Source organism: Aulonocara stuartgranti, assembly GCF_965226115.1.
Source record: "Aulonocara stuartgranti genome assembly, chromosome: 20".
NCBI lineage: Eukaryota > Metazoa > Chordata > Actinopteri > Cichliformes > Cichlidae > Aulonocara > Aulonocara stuartgranti.
The window spans coordinates 31,401,792-31,426,673 of NC_138956.1; the positions used below are offsets into that span (position 1 = coordinate 31,401,792).

At 42.6% G+C, this 24,882-nt stretch overlaps 1 protein-coding gene across 2 annotated transcripts in view; it reads left to right on the forward strand.

The window, feature by feature from the left end:
- Positions 1-22,553, forward strand: part of tshz2 (teashirt zinc finger homeobox 2) — a 39,578-nt gene extending 17,025 nt beyond the window's left edge. For both annotated transcript variants that reach the window (XM_082518136.1, XM_082518137.1), the window contains one exon: positions 18,796-22,553. In XM_082518136.1, coding sequence (XP_082374262.1) covers positions 18,796-21,833 — 3,038 coding nt within the window. In that variant the 3' untranslated portion in view covers positions 21,834-22,553. The remainder of the gene's footprint in view (positions 1-18,795) is intronic.
- The last annotated feature ends 2,329 nt before the right edge of the window (positions 22,554-24,882 follow it).

Consider the following 24,882-nt stretch of genomic DNA (forward strand, 5'->3'; position numbering starts at 1 on the left):
TGTTTGCACATGACAAACATCTAACATGGCTAATTGCAGATAAGTGTCAGGGTGAAATGTGTTTTGAGCCTAGGATGGTGCAAAATGGCGTTGTGTATTTCTGTTTTAGTATAGTAGTGATAAAGCCGAGGTTTGGAGCAAATGTGCCACGAGATTTCCTTTAGAAAAGCAGAAACGTTTGTCTGCATCTTCAGTGTTTGTCAGCGTTGAGTCATTGTGGTTGTTAAGGTCATTTAAGAAAGAGCAAAGTTAAACGCTTCTCATGTCTCATGACCGACATCTGCATTTCTTGTGAAAATAAAAAGAAAGGCACATACTGCACAGACTGTTTGTAACAAGAAAACAAGTCCTGGATTTATTTTCCTTACACATTTGGTGCATTATGAATTAGGGTGTCTGCAGGTTATGAAACAATTTATTCATTTCCCTTAAAAAGGCCTCAGAACCTGTTAAAATTTTTAAATTTTATTTACCAAGATCCTGATTTCTTTTTCTCTTGCCTAAAGGCAACAGAGTTAGTTAAATTTTTTTTATGTGTCAACTGTCAAGTGACATTACACATCCATACACTTCATGTGAGCCTGGTGTGATCGTTGATTGTCTGCACACGAGTCTGTTCGGTGCTTTTTTTATTTTGCTGCTGCCAGCTACAATAGCAGCTCATTAACTCATATATATGTAAGTATGTGTCACATCTTCCAAAACTTCACCAAAATACTTTAATTGGTTAATCCAGTTAAACATTATCTGAGTGTAGGCTACGCTTAGTGAATAATTATATATAGATGTGAAAATTGGATGTAAAAAGTCAATATGTTTGTTGTTTATTTAAATAAATTACAGACCTTATTAACTCTACTTGGAATTAGTTGGAAAAAAAACGGGTTTTTTTTGCAATTAGTTGATTATTTGATGATCAGAAATAAACTATAATTATATTAATAGATTCGTTAAGCAAAACATTTTAAAAAAATCCCCCTGCTGTGATTTTCAGCTGTTACTCTAATGCTATTTGAATTTTGAATAATTGATCACTTAACCAAAGCAGTTTAACAAATAGATTCACCGTCGTGCAGCCTTAGTCTGTTACAGTTTTTTTTGTCTCAGCTGTAATGACTCCCCGTATTTCACATTGTGTCCCCTTGTCTGTTTGTGCTGGAGTTGTAGAGCTTCAAGTGCTGTAGTAGTGCGACTGGGCACCATCTTGTGTCCTGAGCAATAGCAGCAGGCTGTTCCGTGGCAGCACACCAGCTGCCTGTAGTTTAGGGGAAGAGGCACTGGGCTGGCCTATCTCAGATTTGGGTCTCTGAGTTATTGACCCTCGTTGATAAACCCCTCTGAATGACACGGGCATAATTCAGCCTAAAAGTTTGCACTGTCACCGGGATGAGCTCACTGTCTTCGCTGAATATATGGGTGCAATTTTCGAAATAGGTTTATAGCAATTCTTGAGAGAGGAGGGCGAGATAGTGATATTACTGACTTTATCACTGCAGCTGAGCAGCATCTAGCACCTCGGTATCTCTCTATCCCTCCACTGTAGAGCGGTGAGGGATCACAAAGCACATACATTGTCTGTATTACTAAAGCAAAAAGAAAAAAACAGAGTCCAGCTCCTAATGGGGGGGCAGGGAAATGATATGTCATTATAACAGTAATGCTCTATTATCCGCTCTTATCATACACTTACATGTTTTTTCTTCCCTCTGGTTGGGTTTTACATTTACTTTAGTTGTATCCTAACTCAATAAATGTTGCATTGTTTGTCTTCTTGCAAATGGATCTTGCTCAGTGGCTATCTGGATAAGCATGTGGTGTGTGGTGCATTTTATCAGATGGACAATTTGCTTTGAATTAGTATTCAAGTGCAGTTTCTTATGTTGCCATTAAGGGCTCACTTTACTGATTTCCTTCTCAAGTGATATAATATGTGATCTAATGTGTAATTTAAGGACGTGATCAAATTTTGTTCAAACTTGTCTGATAGATGTGATTTTCAGTGTTCTGTCTCTATATTTATCCTAAAAATGACTTCTTGAAGTGAGTGAAATAGAATCACACTGAATGTAATTAAATAATGTGAGACTTGTTAAGCAATAGACAAAATAATGAGTCATTCTGTCTATAAACTGCACCTTTAATCCCATTTAATTTTTTCCCCCTCCATCAGGCTGCATTCTTAATGTATTTTGTCAGTGTAATGTGAACAGCTCATTGTTGAAAATTCACCGAATCTCTTTTCTTCCTTCTTCCTTTTTTCGTTTCACGTGTGGAGACAGAACCTGAACCCATAAGAATCTAATATACTGAGCCCAGTATAGTGCATCCCATAAATTGATTTTGACCCAGCCTTTGAACAAAAGGAACACTGTTGCATTGCCATCCGCGGCTGATGCCACTCCCTCTTTGGCTCACGCTGAATACTCTCCTTTAATAGTGTGATGGGTGGTAGCTGACTGAAAAAAGTGCCTTATTTAGTTGGTTGGGGAGAGGTAGGCAGAGCAGGGATGGGGTTTCTGTGACTGGCACCGATCAATCACTCTGTGAGGGGAAGCTAATGAAGCAGGCTATGGTTTATTAAAGGGTTAGCAGAGAAAAGATTACTGCAGGGCCCAGGCTTCCCAGAAGCCCAGTGAAGGAGGATACAGTGCATCGCTAATGGTTAGGGGCTAGCCGTAAAGCAATCAAGGTGTTTACTATAATCTGGCTCCTATTATGTGATCTATTATGTGGGTGTGAATAAAGACGGTGTTGAAATGTGTCTTTTGGTTGAAGTTGAAGACAAAGCAAACATTACAGCGCTAAAAATCTTGCTGTTTGCGATCAAATTGACACAATCTGGGGATGCCAGATTGCAAATTTATGGTATAGAAAACACAATCTTTCACAACATGTGACCTCTGCCAGTTTGCCGTTGTTTTGGCATTTGAAAATAGAGCCCTGATTTAAGGCAAACACTCGTCGGATGAAGTCAGTAAAATAACCTTATTCTGAAGAAATATGAGCACGGTGAAACCGAGGCACTCTCTCAGATAGTTTGAAAGACAAATGAGTAGCAGGGGAGTGAAAAATGCAAAGCAGATGTTTTTCTCACCGTTTTTAATGGCAGCAAGACATTACTGATGCCATTACAGAGACCTTTTATGGCTTCTTTTAATCCCCTGGCCTGCCTGAGGAAAGGAACCCCTTGTGGTGCAAAGTAGCCTCTTTACTTCGGAACGACAATTTGAACCCATTTCCAACTCACTTCCCTAATCTGCCACAGGGTTTTACATGGCTTCCTCTGTAATTATTCTGCTCTGAAATCAAAGGTAAAGAGGCATTAAAATGCACCTCCTAGGTAAACATATGCTGCTCATCATATAGGGCTTCACTCAAAAGTGTCTTCAGTAACAAATAGTTCCAAAATCCTGCAGCTTGGGCATAGCTTTGCCTCCCTGCTGCAACTTATTTCGGTCATTTGGTTCACATTTTCAAAACAAAGCAATGCCTTATAATGAGATCCGATAACTGGCTTCTAACTCCGGTTGCACATTGGAGGGCTTGATTTACATAGAGTGTAGCGGCCGTTGTCTGCTTCGTGCATCAGGCCTAACCTGTAAAGCTCAGAGGAGCACTTACAGGGGTCTGGTTAGGGGCTAAAAATGAGGAGGAGATGAACTATATGGCTCCGTCCCGCAGGCCAGCCGACAGTATATCAGCGGAATCGCAGTGTATGTGTGAACGCTCTGCCCATAAATATCTCCCCCAACCCCAGCCCCCCCCCCCCCCCTCAACCCACCCCAATGGGGCCTCTCTGATGGTGATGGCGAAAGGATGTCGCTGTCTGGGTGATTGAGTGCTGCTGGTCCTGGCCCTGGGCACATCCCTGCGCTCTGAGCCCAAGTGGGAGGCCTACTGCTGAGCGCTGGCCTGAAGGGACTAGCCTGAAGGCGAGCAGCCGCACAGCAGCAGGATGTGCCTCTCCTTCTGTCTCTGACAGAAGAACACCAACTTGGTGTAACAGCTTCATTCGCTATTACCGGAACAGGCAGTGGAAAGTATTTAATTAGCCTAATGTTTTTAGTTTTAAAGTAATCTATCTATATGATGTATCTTATATTTATATATACATGTACAGCAGCCTTATCTGAACTTGCACCCCATCTCTCTAAGCCGTTGTCATCCTCGCTCACTCAGAAATCTGAAATAATCAAGGCGCAGTAATTAGCCTCACTTGCTGTATTGTAATTGGGGGCAGAAGGAGGTTGCTCAGTCTATATTTTTCCCCTCTTTGGTAATTGCAGACTTTAATGTGCCCTCTGTTTAATTTCTATATATGTACACATATATGGAAGCTGGTTCCCATAGATGCCGCTGTTATTTCAATGCCGTGGCTCATGTGCCTTTCATCAGTCATCAGAAGCTCCAGCGTTTTTGAGAGAGGGGAGAGTTCATTTTGGAAACCCACTGTCTATTCCCTTTTTGGGTTTCAGTGCCGTCAGCCTTCCCACTGCCTCCACCATGAGATCCTTGACACTGTCCAGGTCCGTCCTACTTGGCAAGAGGGAGAGCTACAGAGAAAGGCAGAGTTTATTTCCTGTTCTTGTGAATCATATATCAGTACAATTCCCCTCTGTGCTGTTTGGCAACGGCGGAATGACGGGTGTCATTTATCATACGGACTGAAAGAGGCTGTGGGAAAAGGGATTTGAATTCTTCTGGAAGTGTGTGGACTCTCCTTAGCGGTGAATCATTAAACGGAGGAGTTTTTCAACAGGGATATGAGTAACTCCTTTGCACAGCTACTTTGTTCCCCTGTTTCACTGGCTGGCTCAGTCATTAAAAGTCTCAAAAATAAGATTTACTGGTTTTATATAAATTGTGAAGGGACATGGCATTTAACTTGTAATTGGGGATTTTGTCCTGCTGAATCCATTAAGTCACTCTTCAGTCTTTGGTTTGATGCAGCTTCGTGCTCCCACTTTGCAAGAATTATATTTAAGCTAATTTGAATTTACAAATTTGATTAGCACTGCATTTGTCAGCTTCTTGTTGTCCTGCTAAGTGATGACATTTTCATCTTCACCATACAGTTATTTTCTTCCTCCTTCAGGTTCTGTTGACTGGTATTTAAGATTGTGCTTTATAAACATTTTGTGTTCCTTTGGATTTTTCTCTTCACTTGTCAGGGACGGTTACTATTTCCCACATTTTGAGCTGGGTGATCAAAGAAAACGACTTTTGATAAGGCTGTCACCAGCTCTTCAGCTGCACTGGCAGAAATAAACGTGTCAAGCTTTAACTTATCCTCTGAAAAACATACTCCCAACCCCTGCTGCTCTAATTGAGTGTAACTCCCAGAAACCTGTGAACACACATGCAAAACTGAGCAGATCATAAATCAGGCTTCTATAGACAGCCGCTGCCCCCATCCCTCCCCAAAGGAGCTACTGGTTTCCATAAGCTGCCCAGAAATCAACCTCTCCTTTATGATATTTTTGCACCCACCATTCTTGGTTTTTTTTTTTTTTGTTCTGAAAGTTAGTTGAAGTCCTCATCACATGAAAAGTGTCAATAAGGTATTGTATAGGGAAATGGTTCTTGGTGTGTTTCAGCTGTCAGCAACTGTTAGCTGTCTCTCATGTGCAGATCACAAAGTTAAATGTGCTGTCAGCAAGTCCTCAGCTAGAAATAGACGTGTTGAGGTTAGCCTGAGAAGCACCGCCACCCCCTGCTGCCCAGTAGAATGTGGATCCATCAAACAACGTGAACACATATCAAATCTGAGTGTAGAGGTGTAATGAAGTACATTTTCAGGTTTCGAGGTGTTTGTATCTGCTATAAAACAAAACGATTCAAAGCTGCCTTTGGTCTGTCTTTGTGTAGATAAAGATAAACTCCATTGAAAAACACCTCTGATATCGATGCTATTTTGTAATCTTTACCTTTAAAGCTGCAGCTTTATTCAATGCAGAGGTCTGGACTGCCTTCCGCCTTGCGGAGGGTAATATTTTGATGTTTTCTGAACCCAAGCTCTGAGTGCATGACCCCTCCCAGAGGCCCTGAGTCCCGGGCCAATATCTTGACATGTTAGCCTGCCACCGCCTGCTAAAGAAGAGTGTAGATGCCCCTGAGGTAAATGAAAACATTTGGTTCTTGCCAGACCTGTTCACATCTCAGCTGGGCCACATGAGCTGGCAGGTGACGCGTGTACTGAGGAGAATCGGAGACCGCAGCGGTGGCCTACTTCTTTTCTCCCACACAGGCCGTCTAGGCCACAACCCAGAAACACAGATGAATATGTTCTTGGCTCAGAAAACACCCTGGTGAAACTGACAAAGACTGACCCGCATCCAGGTGAAATTCAGGCGCATTCTTAGCCTTTTTATGCTTGGGGATCTCTTTCATTCACCACAGTGGAGCACAGACCAGCACAGCGCTCGTCTGTTTTTGAATCCTTCTTCTGGGTCAGTAGTTCCTCACCGTTGTGTCTCAAGTTGATAAAATCCCCTCGTTAGTGAATTTAGAGGTTTATTTAGTGGCTGTGCATCATCCTCCTTTTTGTTCGGTAATTTTCAGAAATAGACGTGACATTGTGTCACCATCTCATATCAACAACTGCAATTACCACACAATCCACATGCAGGTCCCACGGGGGAGCGTGATTGCAATTAAAAGCATGGGGCAAATGTTAATTAAGTAAACTACTTCAAACTGGAAACAGCGACAGTTTTAAATGTTTTTACTTTTAACCTTGCACTTCTTTTTCACTCCCGTTTATATTCAGAGCCCGGTGCAAATTAGAAATGAGACACAATTTCATTTTTTTTTTAGTTTCCTTACATTCCAAGCTCTGAAATATTTCTACATTTTTAATTGCAAATTTAAAATGAAATTAATAATTTGCCACCTCTGCGAGGTTGCTCGCACTTCCAATTGAAGCTTTTTCACGACCTACTGCTGTTGGTTCATGTTGAAATGTTGTTCAGTTGACTTGAAGACTGGTGCTGGATAGCACTGCAGTTCACCGGGTTATTAAATCAGAGGGAATAACAGGCCAAGTTCTGGCCATTCTTGTGATTGATGAGCCAAGCTTTATTTGCTGAGGCGGTGTGTTTGTTCCTGTGTAATTGTCTACCAGATGGCTAAGCTAACTGTTCTTAAATGCCTTCAGACCTGCAGGGGTCCTGGGTCTTAACATTTCCCCTGCTAATGACATTATGCCTGCAAACATCTCATAGTTTTTCTTTTTTTCCCCTTAACTTTTCTGATCTCTAATGTGCAGGATCAAAATGACTTTGCGAGGCATTTAGCTCAAATTATTTCCTCTGTACAATTCTGTTTTTAATTTCTTCAAAGTAGATGTTTTCTAATCGCTCTGTTGGTAAACTCCTTTGCGAAAATGAGCCCACTCATCTCGAGAGAGAAGGAGAGGGAGACTGAGTGAGAGAGAAGCAGGCCTCCACTTTACCTGTGAGGAGTCAGATTGGAGGAGAAAATGGATCTAGGTGGCAGTGCGAGTCATCAATCACAGCCCCTCAAGGGGAGCTGCAGCTAAAGCTGCTCTGAAGTGCTATCTGTCAGCTGCTCCGATCCAGCCGGGGGACCAGAAAGGGGCCGTATCGCCACCCATCAGCTCATACCCAGCACACAAGCGCCATGTAAACATGTGCAGGTGTGCCTGTCAGAATAACCCTCGTCCCAGTTCACAAGGTCATGCATATTTTCACAAATGGTCACCGTTAGGACGTATCCTCCTTCTTGGTGATTTTCGAAGAGATGCTGCGCTTCCTCTAATAGATTTTTGATTGTTAACAGTGGTGGGTGGTTTATTGTAATTTAAAAATGAGCGTGCCGCTTTCCTCCGTCCCTCCCATTCCAATCCCGGATAAAGCCACCAAGCGCTTCTCAGCCAATGTCGAGCCGCGTATGTCGATACCTCTCAAGATGGATAGTTGTTCTGCATGCTTATTGATTCGGCACAGGCCAGAGATATAAGTATCATTTGTCATTTCTGGAATTATTTGGAGTCCTAGTTAAAACCCAGAGTGGGGGGAGATGGTCGTGCCTTGGGGGGGTTGGTAGTTGGTGGGGGAGCAGCGAGTTGTCTGGGCTTTGATGAATGACTGCATGGGTTTTTGGTTTTTACTGCGAGCGCCGGGGCCCTTTAGCTGCTATTTGCTTTCACTATGGTCCAAGAAAAACAATGCGATGGGTCCAAGGACTGAGCAGCATCGTCCTGTCATGTAGTGTAACGCAGCGAGCAGGGTGGTCCAGGCAGAAGAGTCAGGAGGAGGCTGGGCCTTGGACAGTGCATGCTGCTTTTCCAAAAGACCCAGTAGGTTATAAGCCTTCCTGCTGCTCTCTAGTCCCAGCTGCCGGCCTTGAAACACATGCAATGAATTTGAATATTTACTATTCAGAATTTACAGTGTAATGACAAACAGATCTCAGTCTTTAAAAAAACATACAATGGGGACGAGGAGGGATGTTATGTGGTAACAGTAGCCCCAGCTTATCCCCTGCGACTTTGATTATGTCCCATTTTAGGCAGCAGGCCAGCAGCAGAGCTGGCTTCATTACTGTATGGATCATCTTTTAAGACCGTTTAAGATCAGAGAGAGCTATCGGCCATTAATGACACAGACTCCAAGAAGTTCATTATGCTCAATCCATTTGATTCATTCAGCCGAACAGTCAGTTTTCAGAAAAGTGGAGATTTATTTTCTTCTTTTGTAAATGTAATGAAATTGTTTCATTTCCATTTCGGAGCGCAACTTGAAAGTTGAGTCAGACTGTTTTGGAGTTTGGTGGAGGAAAAAGTGTTTAACAGAGGAACATGTTTAACAGCAACAAAAGAGGAGAGAAGAGAAACCCCCGACACGTGAATGACAAGTAATTATTTCTCTTGTCCATCAAACTGTGTTTTGATGCAGGGATGCGATCAAACATGATATGAACAATCTCAAGCCTTCAAATGAAAATGATTCTCAAATCGTGCGAAGCCGGAGCGCGAGCTTTTGTGTTGAGCCGCTGCATGAATCATTCATAAATGTGCGCATATACATGAACACGCGCACTCGAGCGCACTGGGCAGGGCACCCTTTTCTGCTGGACCAATATTATTGCCACAGCTTTTCAATGTTAGATGACCATTGTGTATTCATTTCCATTTTGGCTTGCCAAAATGTCTTCTCACAGCAGGACGGGGATAGAGAGGGAGAGAGTGACAGCTTTGTGTGTCTTTCAGTGTTTGCTGCTGAATATCCCTATATGCACTGGGCTGACCGGCTGCCCCCTGATCTGGGGACAGCGGACTAGGCCAGCCGCGCCGTCTCTTCTCACACTGCCTCAGAAACACTCGGGATTATTAGCAGCTTTACAATGCGCTAACCTAAACTGGGTTATAATAAGCCTGAATAATTAACGACGATCGCGGCGTTATGGTGTAGTTGTAAGTATTAATTTGTAGCAGGCACATGCTCGCTACAGTATGTCACGAAAGAGGGTATTTGCATTAGTGGGGCAGTCTTCTCCATTTTGTTTGCCAGAGCAGCGAGAGGACAGACAACAGGGGCCCGGCTTAATCCCTTTGGAGAACTAGTGCATGAATTGATATATCCTCCTCTCTCTCCGTCTCTCGCTCTCTCTCTGCCCCCCTCGCTAATGTCTTTCCTAGAACTTGAACAAACAGCCAGTGCGTGTAGAACACATAAGACAGATGTTTAGGATTACTTTCACCTCATTGCTCTATTGTGTGCACTTTAAGGGAGCTCAGCTGATGTGGAATGCCACTCATTCAGGCTCTCTGCTCTTACAGGGCTCCTCCTGCTTATCAAAGTGCCATCTGCACTCAAGACAGAGCTACACAATGTTTAAGAGTGGGATGCTGGGAAGATGGATTCAGTGTTTTTGGGTAATAAGACTTTTATACGCTAAAACCGACACAGTAGCAGTGTATGCAATTACTGGTGGTTAGCTTTTGTCCATTTTTGTCTTTTAAGAAACACGGCTGCTTGGTGGGGGCGCCGGATAAGAACCCTCTTTCTCCCCCACATCCCCCTCATCTCAGTGTGTGTTTACAGATGTAGAAACAAATGGGCCAGACACATATTGATATTTGTTGAGGGGTGACATTATCTTTTAGCAGAGCACTTATCTAATCTGGCTGCTGTGGGAAGCTGGAGGAAGTGGCTATGGGACGGGGGCCGGGGATGCTGCATCTTTAATTACCATTGATATCGCAATAGAGAAAAGAGGGGTAGAGGAGCATAGCCGGGGGGAGGCTGGGTGAGGGGGAGCTGAGAGAGGGAGAAGACCCGTGTTCACTTTTTAATTAAGGCTCCGTAGTGTAACTCGTCAATGTACATTATTGGAAGAATGAACGTCAATGCCATTGCTTTTTCTCCCCCTCCTTTATCTCTGTCAATGATTCAAAGACATGATTTATGGTTCGTCTCCGTCTTTCAGGATCATCCATCAAGCGCTGGCTCTGCCGCAGCGCCACCCGTTGTAAATCATTCTGAAAGCCTGTCACTCATTTCCATTAACCGTTCCTCTGTCGCTCTGGTCTCCGCCTCCCTCAACCTCCTTTTTTTTCTCCCCCTTTTCCCACTCCTTTCTCCTCCCCCCTCGGTGCACAACCTACAGCCACGCAGGGTATCAGTTCCGTGCCGCTGCTTCGTCCGCCTACCTTCTTTTCAATAAATTAACCACTTTCTCCCATGCAATGAATAAAAAGGCTCTGCACTCGTCTTGCAGTCGGCACCTACTCCTCCTCCATTATAGCTGAACACCTTAGAAATGTCATGCCGCTGACTCGTAGGCTAAATGAGGATATAGCGCAGAGAAAATATTTTTGTTGCACCGACTTTTCCAGTGGCAATATTTGAACAGCTTTGATATGTTTGGAGTGTTTTATCAATGAACGTATTTCGCGCACGTATAGGGCGCTGCGCCTGGCTTTATTATGTTTCCTTCATTGTGGATGAATTTGCCATTTATGCTTTCATTCGGAAAAGTCTAACAGTTAATGGAAACAATATTATGTCTGTAATTATTTCGTGCAGTAAAAGCACCCTTAGTCCAGCTATTAAAATGCTGTTGGTTTTCTGTAAATTCTACCAGTAGCTTAATTCAGACACTCTCACAATGACTGTAGTCTTTAACCAGTTTTTATAGAAACAGGTCTTATGAACAGAAATAATTGGCTCAATGGAGTGACTGTCAATCTCTTACAATGGTTGATGTGCCTGCTCTGGGGAGCCCAATTCACTGGCTTCTTTTTTCATTCTAATCAACATCTAGATATCAACACAGCAGAATACCCACAAACAGCAGAAAGCCTGTTTTGAGGGGAAACTTTCAACTATTGGGTGCCAACACATTTCACTATTTGGGCAGCCATTGTTCTCCGAATGGGCTGTCAAAGTGACAATGCGCACCAGGCAAATCCAGAAGTTTGCACTTTTCAGAAAACAGCGGGCCCTAATCATTTTGTGGAGGACACTTGACAACAAATTTGCCATTAAAATGAATCTGAATAGGAGGGAGCGGGCTGTTTTGAAGCATTTCTGCCTCTCTTACTGCTGCTTGTCTTGTCCCACGGAGCTCCAGGTTTGGCTGCCTTGCTTCTCTCCCTTTATGCTTGCCATGAAGCAGCCTTTGGTCCCACTAGAAACTGACAGTACCATGCTTCAGCTGCAAATTCACTCTGTAGCCTCATTGTATTTAATGAAGGGAAAAAGTGGCAATCTACTATTAATGAACTTGGAATGTAAAAAAATGCCTCCCTTTGCTGAAAACGGCATAAAACTGCTTGTACAAGAAAAGCTTTGGCTGGAGCCCATCCAGAATCTAATGAAAGATCTATACAGGGACAGAGCGGGCGGGAGGAGTTAGTGAAATGCAGATTGTTTTAATAGAATACACACAGTCTCTTCCAGCTGCACTATCAGATTCATCAAGGCCTGACCTTGATGGAGGGCTGTTGCTGTTTGGGAGGGCCAGTGTTTAGGGTTCATGCAAAGTTTATGATGCGGGGACTGTATGCGCTGTATATGCATCTACTGCTCTCGAGGGAAAACTAAATGGAACAGCGTCCAAAAAGACTTGCCACTGGTTTTTGATGCTCTAGTATTATATTATGAAATAACACGATCACAAGGAAATAAAAGTTCAATTCAATAATAAGGATAATTGCATCCGGGATGTCGCCACTCAGATGCAAAATAACAAAATGCTCCTAAAACATCAGAAAATGATTGAATTGGAATTGAAACCCTCTTTATTTAGTCAGGCTAGTGAGCATGAAAAACAAACAGCACGTTAGGTGACTGCAGGCCATCATACCTTTCACTCAGTATCTCATAAAACTCGAACAAAGGCCTTATGTGTTCAAGGCAGTGGTCCTTTAAACGATGGCCCACTTTCCTCCCCGCTGCCACGCAAACATTCCTGACTGACATTCAATCAGGGAAATTTGAACCGAAGCAAGATGGTCTTTTATTAGTACCGCCCTGTTTGCTCGACTGGTCAGCTCCAATATGCGAAGCGGTTTGAGTGGCGTACTGTAAGATGATGGGTTCACTCTCTGATAAGGGTGAATGAGGGGTAAACTGCTATTCTGCAGAAAGGAACCATCAGACCTCATCATGTTGCTCCTGGAGAGCCGTGTCACGGGCTCTTCAGAAACCAAGTGACAGAGCGGCGCGAGGCTGCTCCCCTCCCGCTAGTGGAAAACACACTGGAGCTGAAGCAGCCCCGCTTCTGCTCCACCAACTGGAACTTTATCAGTTAGGGCAGAAAAGATCATCCATAATCTGGCAAATATACGCAGAGGCTTTTAAGCCTCTTCAGTTGTAAGCTTATACATGTTCTTGAATTTTTTATATATACCTGTTAGCGAGAGACTGCGGATTCTGGTTGTGCTGCTAGCTACACAAAATACCTCATTACTGTTTATTCAGCAGCCAGTAATTTAAAGCATTAACTCGCTTTTTTTCCAGCTCTTCTTAATTACAGCTAGCCAAGTAAATGTTATGGATTTTTAAAAATCTGCCCCCTCGTTTTAATGAAATTCAGTCGTTTTAGTGGAGGAAGAACCGTTCACATAATTTACTTAAGAAAATGTATCGATGCTGTGCTACAAAATACGACATATGTGAAAAATAGAAAGGTCAGCATTAGAGATTTATATGTTTTTGGATTATTCTTAAATGCATTTAGATACACAGTATGAGTACAGCTCATACTGAACCAGAGACCAGTGGAAAGCTGTGTTAAACAGATTCGGATCAATGCTTATTAGCAGTGCATTAGAACTGGTAATATTGAAGAGACTGAAAACTATTTCCAAAATTCAGGCTGCCTGACACATTCAAAATTCCAGTTGTTATCATATGCGCATACAGCACCTGGCTTTGTGCCGTCAGTGTTTAAAAAATCCTACGAGACAGGAAGGAAACATTATATGTATAATTGTCTCCTCTGGTGCTGACAGGGGACCCTTTGGTGAGACGCAACACCAGGCAGCATCATATAATGTGGCGGCTGTGGCACGTTCAAAGCGATGACTTGGGTGCTGGAGTGCAGATTGCAATGCTCTCCCACCGCTCACTTCCAATTAGGCAGCCGGCCGACTGATGCATCTCAGAGCAGAAGCTTCTAGTAGGCATCAAAAGGAGCAGTGACTTCATGTTGAGAAGGGGCTCCTGGAGTTAGACATTGCAATCTGATGTGGCTCAGTAAATACCATGATTAGCATCCATGCAACATGCAGGAACAGACTTTTACTAACTCCCACATTTGTGTCATTACATAAAAATGTCCCATAACTCAAACTAAACATGCTCGAAAGCTGTGCGACTTGTGCGCGTGAGTGTGTGTGTGTTTATTAGCGATTGTGCATTCCAAAGTTCTCTGTGTTTTTAGTTAACAGAATGTTGGTTGTGAAAACATTTTTGATTAATTGCCATAATTATTGTGATCATTTTTGCCCAAATGAACAGCCAGATGGCAGGATATGGTGTCATATTTGCGATCCTATCATATTAATCTGGCTCCGGGTCCATCTGAGCACATTGTGCCATTTGTTGTGTTCACAATCTGTCCTCAAGTTGTCCGTGTCTTTTTTGAGCTTCCAGTTTTTATTTGATTATATTAGACTATTAAATATTAAAGTTGAGGGTGGATGAAAGCAAGGCATTTATCTGCATGAATAGCTTGTGTTTAGTCAAGTACGTAATGCGCTTTAAGTTACATCTCCTTCATGCATACAAAAATTAACAACAGTGTTTCTGTCTCATGGATTTCTAGACAAAGCCTGAGAAAGATCCAGCAAAACTACTTTGCAGGGACTCGTGGCTGCTTTTAAAGCCACTTCACATTATCTAGTCTTTTATATATTTTTTTGCAGTATTCTTAATAACTGTTTGCAGCTAAATACAACACGATAAAGACTCAGTCTGTCTGCAGAGTTTCCAAGTCTGTTAACTGCATCGTTGGAATCATTTAACACAAAAGTGCTCAAACTAAATAATATTTCAGACAGGATCTAATGACACATTCTGATTTAAAAGCAACTCAAAAACTGTTTCATTCTGTGATATCAATTAACCTCCAGACAAATTTTGTCAAAGGGAGCAGGCTGCGTGTGATTGTTCTCTCTTTACTCTGCAGTGTCCTTGGGCTCGGGGAGACTGTTTCCTGACAGGGAACAATGAAGAGAGAGGTGTTTACAGATCTTTACAGATGGCTTCGGGGCTCAGAATTAGGTCTTCGCCGTTTCTCATGTGATTCAGTTCAGAATTAACTTCAGATGTGTCATCAGGACTATCATCAGGATGTCTGACAATGTATCTGTTTGATCTTGACGTGCACTTCTCACCGAGTTTGTCAGATATCACTGTCAAATATTAAACCTTGTGGCATGTGCGCGTCTCATTCTAATGATAGCTCACTGAAGAAATCGCATTGTGGTGACTTTTATAAACACATCATGCTGTTTCCAACATTGACAAAGAGGAAAAAACTTCACAACTTTGTTTGCAATTATGTTTTGTACAGCAAGTACTTTCTGAGTGACATTTCCCACCTATTTATAACAACAGATGAGCAGACGGTGACTAAGTGCTGCGCCACGTAAAGCTACAGTTAACTGGGTACATTGCTTAGATGTGAGTGAAAGCACAAAGTGGAAACAGATACATAGTACTACATTTACAGACGACCCGGAGAGAAGCTTCAGTCCTGACCTGCGTTGTTACTGTGTGCTCTGCCGATCCAGCAGGCCTCTCTCTATCTCCTTCTCTCTCTTCCCTTTTTTTTTCTCTTCACGTGGCATAAATCCGGGAGATGAAAATGTCATGGAGCAGGTTCATTTTGCAAAGAGGTTTTGATTGCCATGCGCGTGTAATTGATTGTTCCAAGGACAGGGGGAAATCTAGAAATGTCATAACAGTCCTGCTTAGGTTGGTCCCACCGCTATGCAATCAATGAGAAGTAAAAAGAGATATTGATTTGCGAGCAGCAAAAACTGTAGCTTGAGACAACCGGGGAGCACTGGGGAAAGTGGCGCAGACGTGCAGACCTGTCACTGGCACCTATGAATTACCCAATCTTCTCTGAAGATAGTGTTACCTCGGATACTCACAAAGTCCTGCGATGGGTATTGCAGCTGTCCATTAGCTAAGCTCCTCGGGCTGCTAACTCTCTGTGGCTTGTCAGATTAATGAAGGAAATGTTGACCTTCCAAGGGATAAATGTTGATGTTCTCACCATTACAAAAGTTTCTCCTGGCATGTTAATATCGGAAACAGAATGCCCTTTTACAGCTGTCACATACATTTCTACAATGACTGACGCATTTTGAATAGACTCACTTCCTCTGGGAGAGGGGATTTCGCTCGATGAAGATACTAATGCTGAAAAGTTGAGTTGTAAATATAATCTCATGTACGCTTTTAACACCGGCCCTGTTGGACAGCATGCCACCATGAAGGTAGCAGTAAATATAATCTATTATTTTCTGTGCAGTTAGCTGTTTTTCTCTGGATGTATGGGGAAAAAGCTTTTGGCTCAGAAACAGGCTGCCGCTTCTGTAAATCCCAGCCTCGCTATGCCAAGAGTCTGTTCTAACGGATAAAGGTTATAAACACTTCAACCGTCTGATTTATGATGGACACCTCAGGTTTTTTGACCTTTGCATATCTCTGTCTGAAGATATAAATTTGTAGTGACACAGATTGGAGGCTTTACAGCAGTTTATGACATGCTAAATCTCAAGCAAGGCATGCCAGCCTCTTGTTTTCTAAGGCTAGCTGGGCTACGAGTTGCCTCGTTCGGACTCCGAGACAACATTTTCAAAGCCAGCATTTCTTATTCTTTCTGATTTATGAAAAAACAAGAACTGTGCCCAAGAACTAGAAATAGCTGTTCACTATTGTTTTACAAGATGATACACAACTTAGTGCTTATGCTTTGAACAGTGCTGCTTTATGAAGCGTATCACTTGACAAACATGTCACAATACAATGATCACTCTTGTAGGTGTTTGGTTGTTTTCACATTGTCCTTGAGTGTGCTCTTGGATTAAAGAGTAATGCAGCTTGGCATGGCAGCAGTTCTGTGGTAGATCAAGAGCTGGCAAAGCACAGTTACAAATGGTGTGAGAAGCGGAGTTAGACATGTGGGTATCTTGGAATGATCCCCTCTAGAAGGTTAATTGGTGCCTCAGGATGTCTGCTACTGGGGGCATCTGATAGAAAGGCATACAACAGCAGGAAGGGCAGCTGTTAATCTCTGTCAATTTCATCCTCAAATACTAAGATGAGGACAAACATTCACATTAAAGTCGGTATAGCTTTGTCGTATTTCCAGGAACCCAGTGTTTATCCCTTCTTTGTCAAATGCACAATTATTTTACTAAGAGGGCAGTAAATTTCTAGGCACAGGAGATGTGCAGAAAATGGCCTGCACTGTAAATTATGGTCTGATCAAGGAGTGAACAATTTTCCTTTAACCACCACCAGACTGGAAAATACTGTTCTCCCCACTTTGGTGAACATTCTTGCTATACTTTCAGCTTTAGTGATGACTTTGAAGAGAGATGACATCAACTGGCTGCTTGTCAAAGCCATTGGTGTTCTCCTTCACTGTGAATACTATATATAAGACTATAAATAAAACATACCTCTGTGCTCTTGACAACTCTCTCCCTTAGCATCAAGGGTGTTTCGGAGGCCATCACAGACCTCGGCTGGCCAATCAAAACATTTCTCTTGCGGTAGATCAAGGTCACAGCACATAGGGGCTCTTGAGTCTGTGTGTGTGTGTGTGTGTGTACAGGCTCTTGTTCGCCAGGCCCTGTGCTCGATGTTTGTTTTGAAAGTCCGAATCCCATCTCCATCTCCATCCATTAGCTAGCAAGCAGTTCATCTCCCGGGTTTCTCTTGAGGCACTTGTGAAATATTGATAATAAAAAAGTCGTACTTTCAGAAGGCAGAGAAGACGAAGACATTCTATGGGCTGCCCAGTGTGGGACTTCTGAGTGCTCGGCTTCAGTCATCCCCTCATGGAGTGCCCCTTTATTCAGAACAGAAATATTAACCACATGAAATGCATAAGTGCCTGGACAGGGCTGTTATGTCCTATTCATATTTAACTCGGAGCACATCTGCCGCGTCTCTCCCAAAATGCACATTTTCCAGCACGACTACGAGGTGGAAAATATCTCAGATGTGTGACAACTCTGACAAACTGCATTTACTTTGTTTGCGATATTGTTGGCGTGGGTTGCCGGGTAGTTAGATTTAAAATAATCAGAAACAGTTATTGTCAGAAAGGTTGTAATAATCTTCTGTAGCCGTCTTCATATGCCACGCAGACCCTGCAGCCACGGCTCTGTGCTGAGTCAGAGTTTCCACTAATTGGATGATGGGAAATGTGTCAATTAGAAATACTGTTGTTTAATTATCTGTTAATTGAAGCAATAATGTTTGTGCTCTATGAGTTGAGAGAATGAACAGGTGAATAATGAAAGAAGTAATTGCTGTTTATGAGACTGTCAGGGAAAATATAATGACTTGACAGATTGCCAGTAATCTTTTGAAATTTTGTATAATTGTCTGGTTTTAGCACTGATAATTGAATCACTTTTTCCACCAGCGTGATCAACATTTGCATCGGGACCAGTGTCCGTATTTACAATATACTTTTATTTTTGCTATCAACAAAATCAGTTGCCCGATGTCAAATTACAGAATGCTGAAAGAATATTCCGAATAGTCTCATTTTTCTCAGCTATGGCTTTTAATTTATTTCTAAATCACTGAGGGATGTTATAATATCTCAGTTTATGTTAAGCCATTCCTCACAAGTGGCTTCAGGGAGTCTAAGATGTTATCCAGAACAGCAGGCTTACATTTTCATTGCAGTTTTGAGGCATCTATAATCACCGTGGAATAGGTCATTTGCAATAACACTCAACAAGCCCCAGAAGAATCAATTTCCTTTTGTCACTCAGTGGCCAATGATTGTTGTAAACATCTCAACTTGAGGCCAGGGAAAGCTTGGACACAGCGCTAAGTCAATGGCCTGTCGTGAATCAAATGGTGCTGTTACACCAGCAGCAGTCTGTTAGCAGAAACATTATGTCCACCTATACTCAGCCGCCTCCCAAGGCACAAGGCAATCGCCATTATGCTTTCTGGAATAACTTTTGCTTTCACTGTATAGATTGTTTAGAAATTATAAATTAACGAAACTGTTGTTTCACAGTGTGTTTTTAATGTTATATCTCTCTTGCTTTTTTAGTGTACGTGCCCGATGAAGATGCCGCTCTTCAGGATTCCATCGCTGAAGAAGACGGAGATAACGACACTCAGACTGAAGAGGAATGCTCGGAGAAGACCAGCCCCAAAGTGTCTGAGGACAGAGAGCTCGACAACAAGAGCACTAACACTTACAGCAACCAGAACTCTCCCATTAGTGTCCTTTCCAATCAAGAGGCAGAGTTGGAATCGCGCCTTAGCGACAGCAGTGACAGGCTCTCAGACTTCAAAACCTCATCGCCACCTGAGAGCCAGCGAGACGAAGAAAGCAGCACCTCCAAGCATAAAGAAGAGACGGGCAGCAGCTTAGAGAAAATGAGGGCGGCCTATGCAAACTTTCTCGCGGATTCTTATTGGACGGGGATAGGAATGGACTTGAAAATTGGCAAAAACACCAGCAAAGCCAACTGTGACAGCACCAATGGAAGCACCAAGAGTGAGTTCGACTGGCACCAGGACGCGCTCTCTAAGACCTTGCAGCAGACACTCTCCCCAAAGCCTGCAACCAAACCCAACCTCTTTAGCTCTGTGCACCTCTACAGGCAAACCACCAAACCTTGTGGCTCGGTGTTCACGGGAGCCAGCCGATTTCGCTGCAAGGACTGCAGCGCTGCTTATGACACTCTGGTTGAGCTGACAGTTCACATGAACAAGAGCGGGCACTACCAAGACAACAACCACAGCAAACAGAGTAATTCCTCTGCCTCGTCCTCCAAATCTAGGAAACGAAATTTGCAAGACATGGAAGGGAAGGAGGATGCGCAGAAAGTTTTGAAGTGCATGTTTTGTGGCCATTCTTTTGACTCGCTCCAGGATTTGAGCGTCCATATGATTAAAACTAAGCATTACCAAAAAGTGCCTTTAAAAGAGCCGATCCCAGTAATCACACCCAAATTACTGCCACCAGCAAAGAAACGGGCTTTCGAAACGAGGCCCTGCTCCCCTGACTCCACGACTGGTGTGTCTGGCTACACTGAGGCACAACGAGCTGCCAGCATTGCAAACGCCAACAACAATCGATATGGATATCAGAATGGAGCGAGTTACACCTGGCAGTTTGAGACGTGCAAATCTCAGATTCTGAAATGCATGGAGTGTGGAAGCTCCCATGACACCCTTCAGCAACTGACCACACATATGATGGTTACTGGACACTTCATCAAAGTTACAAACTCAGCTTCTAAAAAGGGCAAACAGTTAGCCCTTGACCCCTTGGCCATAGAGAAGATCCAGGGTTTGGCTGAGCCTGCTGTCAGTGACACTGAAGGAGAAAAAGCGTCTCCAAAAAATCCTTCCCCAGGGAACTGTGAGAAGGATAGCCAGGGGGAAGGTACTTCAGACAAAATGGAAGAAAGTGATACTAAAGATGACAAGCAAGAGAGTGAGGATCAAAAGGCCGGCAATGGGACTTTTAAGTACCCTTATCTACGTGAGGAGGATCTTGAACAGGACTCAGGTGGAGGAGGGGACATTCTTAAATCTTTAGCCAACACAGTGGCCTCTGCCATAAATAAAGCTCAAACAGGGACACCGAGCTGGAGTGCCTACCCAAGCATTCATGCTGCCTATCAGCTCTCTGGCATCATCAAAAGCGCCCCTCTCTCAGCATCTCCACCTACTCAGCTAAAGCAGACGTTCAACCACAAGCTGAGACCGATTGCCCCAAAGGGGAAGTTATACCACAGTGCTGTGGGAGTTGAGGCTCCCCAGGGACAGCATCAAACTGTGGACATCAAAAAAGAAAAGGTTGGCATTAGCGATGGTAAAGAAAGTCAGAATATTAAGTTTGATCTGGTGGAGAATGATGACAGCGATTGTCAGGACGATTCCTCTTCCTCTTCAAAGCTTGATACAGACTGTGTGAATGAAGGGAGTGAAGCGATCAAAGGAAAGTTGAGCCCAGATTTCTCCGACAGAGGCAAGACACCGAGCCCCACTGCCAGCAATGGACGCAGCACTACTTCAGAGCCTCTCTGTGACACTCCGGATATACTTGGCATAAACCCTCTTAGTGCACTGCAGTCAGTTCTGAACAATCATCTGGGGAAAGCAAATAAGCCCAATAACTCAAGAGTAGATAAACTATCGGCTCACACACAGTCTATGTTTGCAGACATTAATCGTAGCAGCGAGAAGTCGGCTTTAATGCTCAGAAATCCTGTAAGAAATAAGCCTGATAACCCCTTTCTCTTTGTTAACGATGACCAGCCAATAGATCTGACGAAATCTAAACACAACAAGGCGAGCTCCCTGCTAATGCAGCCCTCCGCACCGATGCCACAGAAATATGCTCTGTCTGATATCGCCGATATGGTTAAAGTGCTTCCGAAAGCCACCACTCCAAAACCATCAATACCATCAAGGATTCCATCTATGAAACTGGAATCGGATGTCAGGCGCTTCGAAGATGTCTCAGCGGAGGTGTACTCCGTCCACAAGCGTAAAGGTAGACAGTCAAACTGGAATCCGCGCCATCTTCTCATCCTGCAAGCTCAGTTTGCCTCCAGCCTCTTCCAGACCTCTGAAGGAAAGTATTTGCTCTCGGACCTCGGCCCTCAGGAGCGGATGCACATCTCCAAATTCACTGGCCTGTCCATGACTACCATAAGCCATTGGTTAGCAAATGTAAAGTACCAGCTGCGGAAAACGGGAGGGACCAAATTCCTGAAGAACATGGACACGGGCCACCCAGTCTTCTACTGCAATGACTGCGCTTCCCAGTTTAGGTCACCCACCACATTCATTTCCCATCTGGAATCCCATCTCGGGTTCCAAATCAAAGACATGTGCAAAATGCCGGTAGAGCATCAGACGAAGGTAGAGGAGCCAGAACTGTCGAAGGCCCTCAGCGTCAGAGCCACAGAGGCTCTAGTCGCGGAGGAGGACATTGACTCAAAATTCAAATGCAAGCTCTGCTGTCGGACATTTGCAAGTAATCATGCAGTCAAACTCCATTTGAGTAAAACTCACAGCAAATCCCCTGACAACCATTCACAATATGTGGAAATGGACAAGGAGTAGTTTTTCATATTACCATCACCTTTTTTTTTTCCTTTTTCTTGCCTTTTTATTTCAATACACGGGTCAGATATTTCAACCATTTTTCAATTATCATTGTGTAGTGTGCATTGTAACGACTTTAAAAAAAATTAATGGATTACAGCAAAGACACACTGGTTAGAATTTGTGTAAGGAAACACTAAGAGATACTTTTGCACCCTGCTCAAATGCATCACCAGTAATGAAATGTATTACTGCTTGAAGAAACATTATTGCTGATGTTTGCATGCAATAGCCCTGGCTATGACTACTATTTATTTGTATGATATGTCAAGTTTCAATTGTATTTCAAAGACAAAATAATGACTAACTGTACTTTACAACCTCTGTGATACAGTGCAGCCGCACAGACGTGCAGTTGTTGAAGCAGGTAGCCTGATAACGCGATCACACTCATGCAGACCTGTACAGTGTATTGCTATGTAAAGATGTTTCGTGTTGCAACGATAGACGAGGGGGGGAAAAGCACTTTAATAAAAATTTAATCACCAGTTTAGACTCGGATCCTGTACATGACTCAAAAATAAATTAGACAGTTTCAAAATAAGGCTCTTTCACATGTAAATATATTTTAGAAGGAAAAAAAAAAACGTGTTTCATGCAACAAGGATAACAAAAAGGCAGATGATACCTGTGATACCTGCACCTTTTTTTACTTATTCAAATAAAGAGTTAACATTTGATTGCCTTGTATTTTTTGGCTCCCTTAATTTGATTATTTTCCTACTTTTACACATAATAATCAGCTGATATGATTCACAATAATAATATAATTCACACAATAAAGCCTTTCCGGTTATTCATACTGTATCAGCTGAATGTGTGGACCTGTAAAATACTGTGAAACATTCATTGAAATCTTCGCAGGCCACACAGAACCTATACACGACAAAGAACAACATCACGACACTATAGAGCACGCCACACTCATTTGTTACCTTATGACTTTTAGATACACTTCAAAGATCTTGTTGTCAGACTTTATTGCTTTCCTGTGAATGCTGCCGCAAGATGGTATCATAACAATTAAACATATTTCCTCCAGCTCTATTATTTCAAGGCTATTAAAAATAATTGCCTCCTAAATTCATAAACATTTTATGCAATTCATCTTTTTTTTTCAAGCAATCAAGTCCTCAATTACCTCCACCCATCAAATCTCTATTTTATAACAGGCAACTGACATTTGATGGTAAATGGGAAAAAGCACATGGGCACTGTGGTGATTTGAATGCTGTGACACCAACTTGCCCCCTATTGTTGGAAATGAGCAGGCAATCACGTTGTTCATCAGATGACTCCTAATGCAGTTAAAGTATTCAGCTATAATTTCTCCCTGCATTTATAATTACTGTCAAAGACCACACACCTCAGTGAGCAGATTAAAGCTATAAATTATTTAGTGCCTTTCTTCGCCGATGGATCTCTGATTTGTCTGTGGGGCCATTATGTTTTAAAGGAGCAACTTACTTCTTTTTTTTTTTTTTTTGAAGCAAGCATTGTCCTTAAGCTGCAGCAGAATGCTCTGCAGAGAAACAATGAGAATACTATTGGGTTTTTTTTTGTTCATTAAAGCGAGGCTGTGCATTTTGCAGCACATACTTTTTCCATTTTTATCTCAAATGCACGTTGATTTGCCGTAATTCTATCCACAGCAGTTATTCAGAGCATATTTAGTCTACAAGTGCATTTTGAAGAATCAGCACAACCTAGTAGAGACTTACCCAAGGCTAACTAAAGAAAAATGCTGTCATCAGTGCAGCCACAGAAGGAAATTAGTTGTCTCTGGCTATAATTTGCCCTAATAAGTCAAAGTCAATGTGGGATTTATTGTTGGTACACAAAAAGCTCGTATGGATGTGCATTTTTTAAGGTTAATAAGATTCTTATCGTGAAATAATTTAAAGGTGCAAATCAAAATACATATCCGCTGTTTTCAAATACACATTATTCTTTCTAATGCGTGATTTATTAAATACCTACATTCTTTAGGTACCATAATCATCATAATTAGGTGAAATAACCCCATTATTCTTTGGGTGCTTTATATTCATTTTGAGTGTTTGCATACATTAACGCTGTTAATTGCATTCTACATGCAACATGTCATGGCTAATTACTGAACACAGACACACCCACAGACACATGCACGGTGGAAAAAAAACAAAAAACCTGGTTGTCATACGTATCAGTGACGCTAACGCGCTCATACGTGGACCTAATATAAACACAATATAAGCTTTTATTTGTTGCAGTTCCACATTAGCGCTGGGTAGATGGCCCAGTGATGAAGCATGACTCCGTTCATGTTGCTCTTAATGAAAAAAGAAATAGAATTAAGAAAACATGTAGTGAACAGTGGATGCGGTCACACCTCGCCCTAAATGGAATGAAGCCAATTTATTATGTTATTTTCACTATTAATAACATTGATTTTTACAAAAGTTCAGCTGTGAAATTGTTTTGAAATGTTTTAAGGCTTTGCAAATGTCTCAGTGTCCAAATACCAAAAGTGCTTCTATTATTCCCTCCTTGAAGATACTTTCTAAAATAGTCCTAATGGCTTGGCTGAAAAATCAAATTATGCACATAAGTATACTTGCGTCGCAGATGCAGTGATAAGCGACCTTAGCAAAATTGACGCCAGCTCGCATCTACGAATCCTTTGTCAATCTGTCATTAAACATGCTATCAAATAATGATAAGTGTGCGCTCCTTGCTTGCACTGGCGTGCGTCTCTCTGATGCTGATGTGCTGTAATAGGGCAAATGTGCATCAGAATTTGCCTGCTTGGATACACACAAAACATTTACACTGTGCTTGACTTTGCTTCGCCCCGTGCCAGACAAGCATGGATTCACTTGCATCATCTGGCCTGTAAACCGGAGGTGGCGGGGAGGGAGGAGGGTTCAAAATGTTCATCACACAGCAGCAGCAGCAGCAGCGTAATGACGAGCTCATGTGTTTAATGAAGGGCTTTAGAACTTATAGCTATAATGACCCACATCCT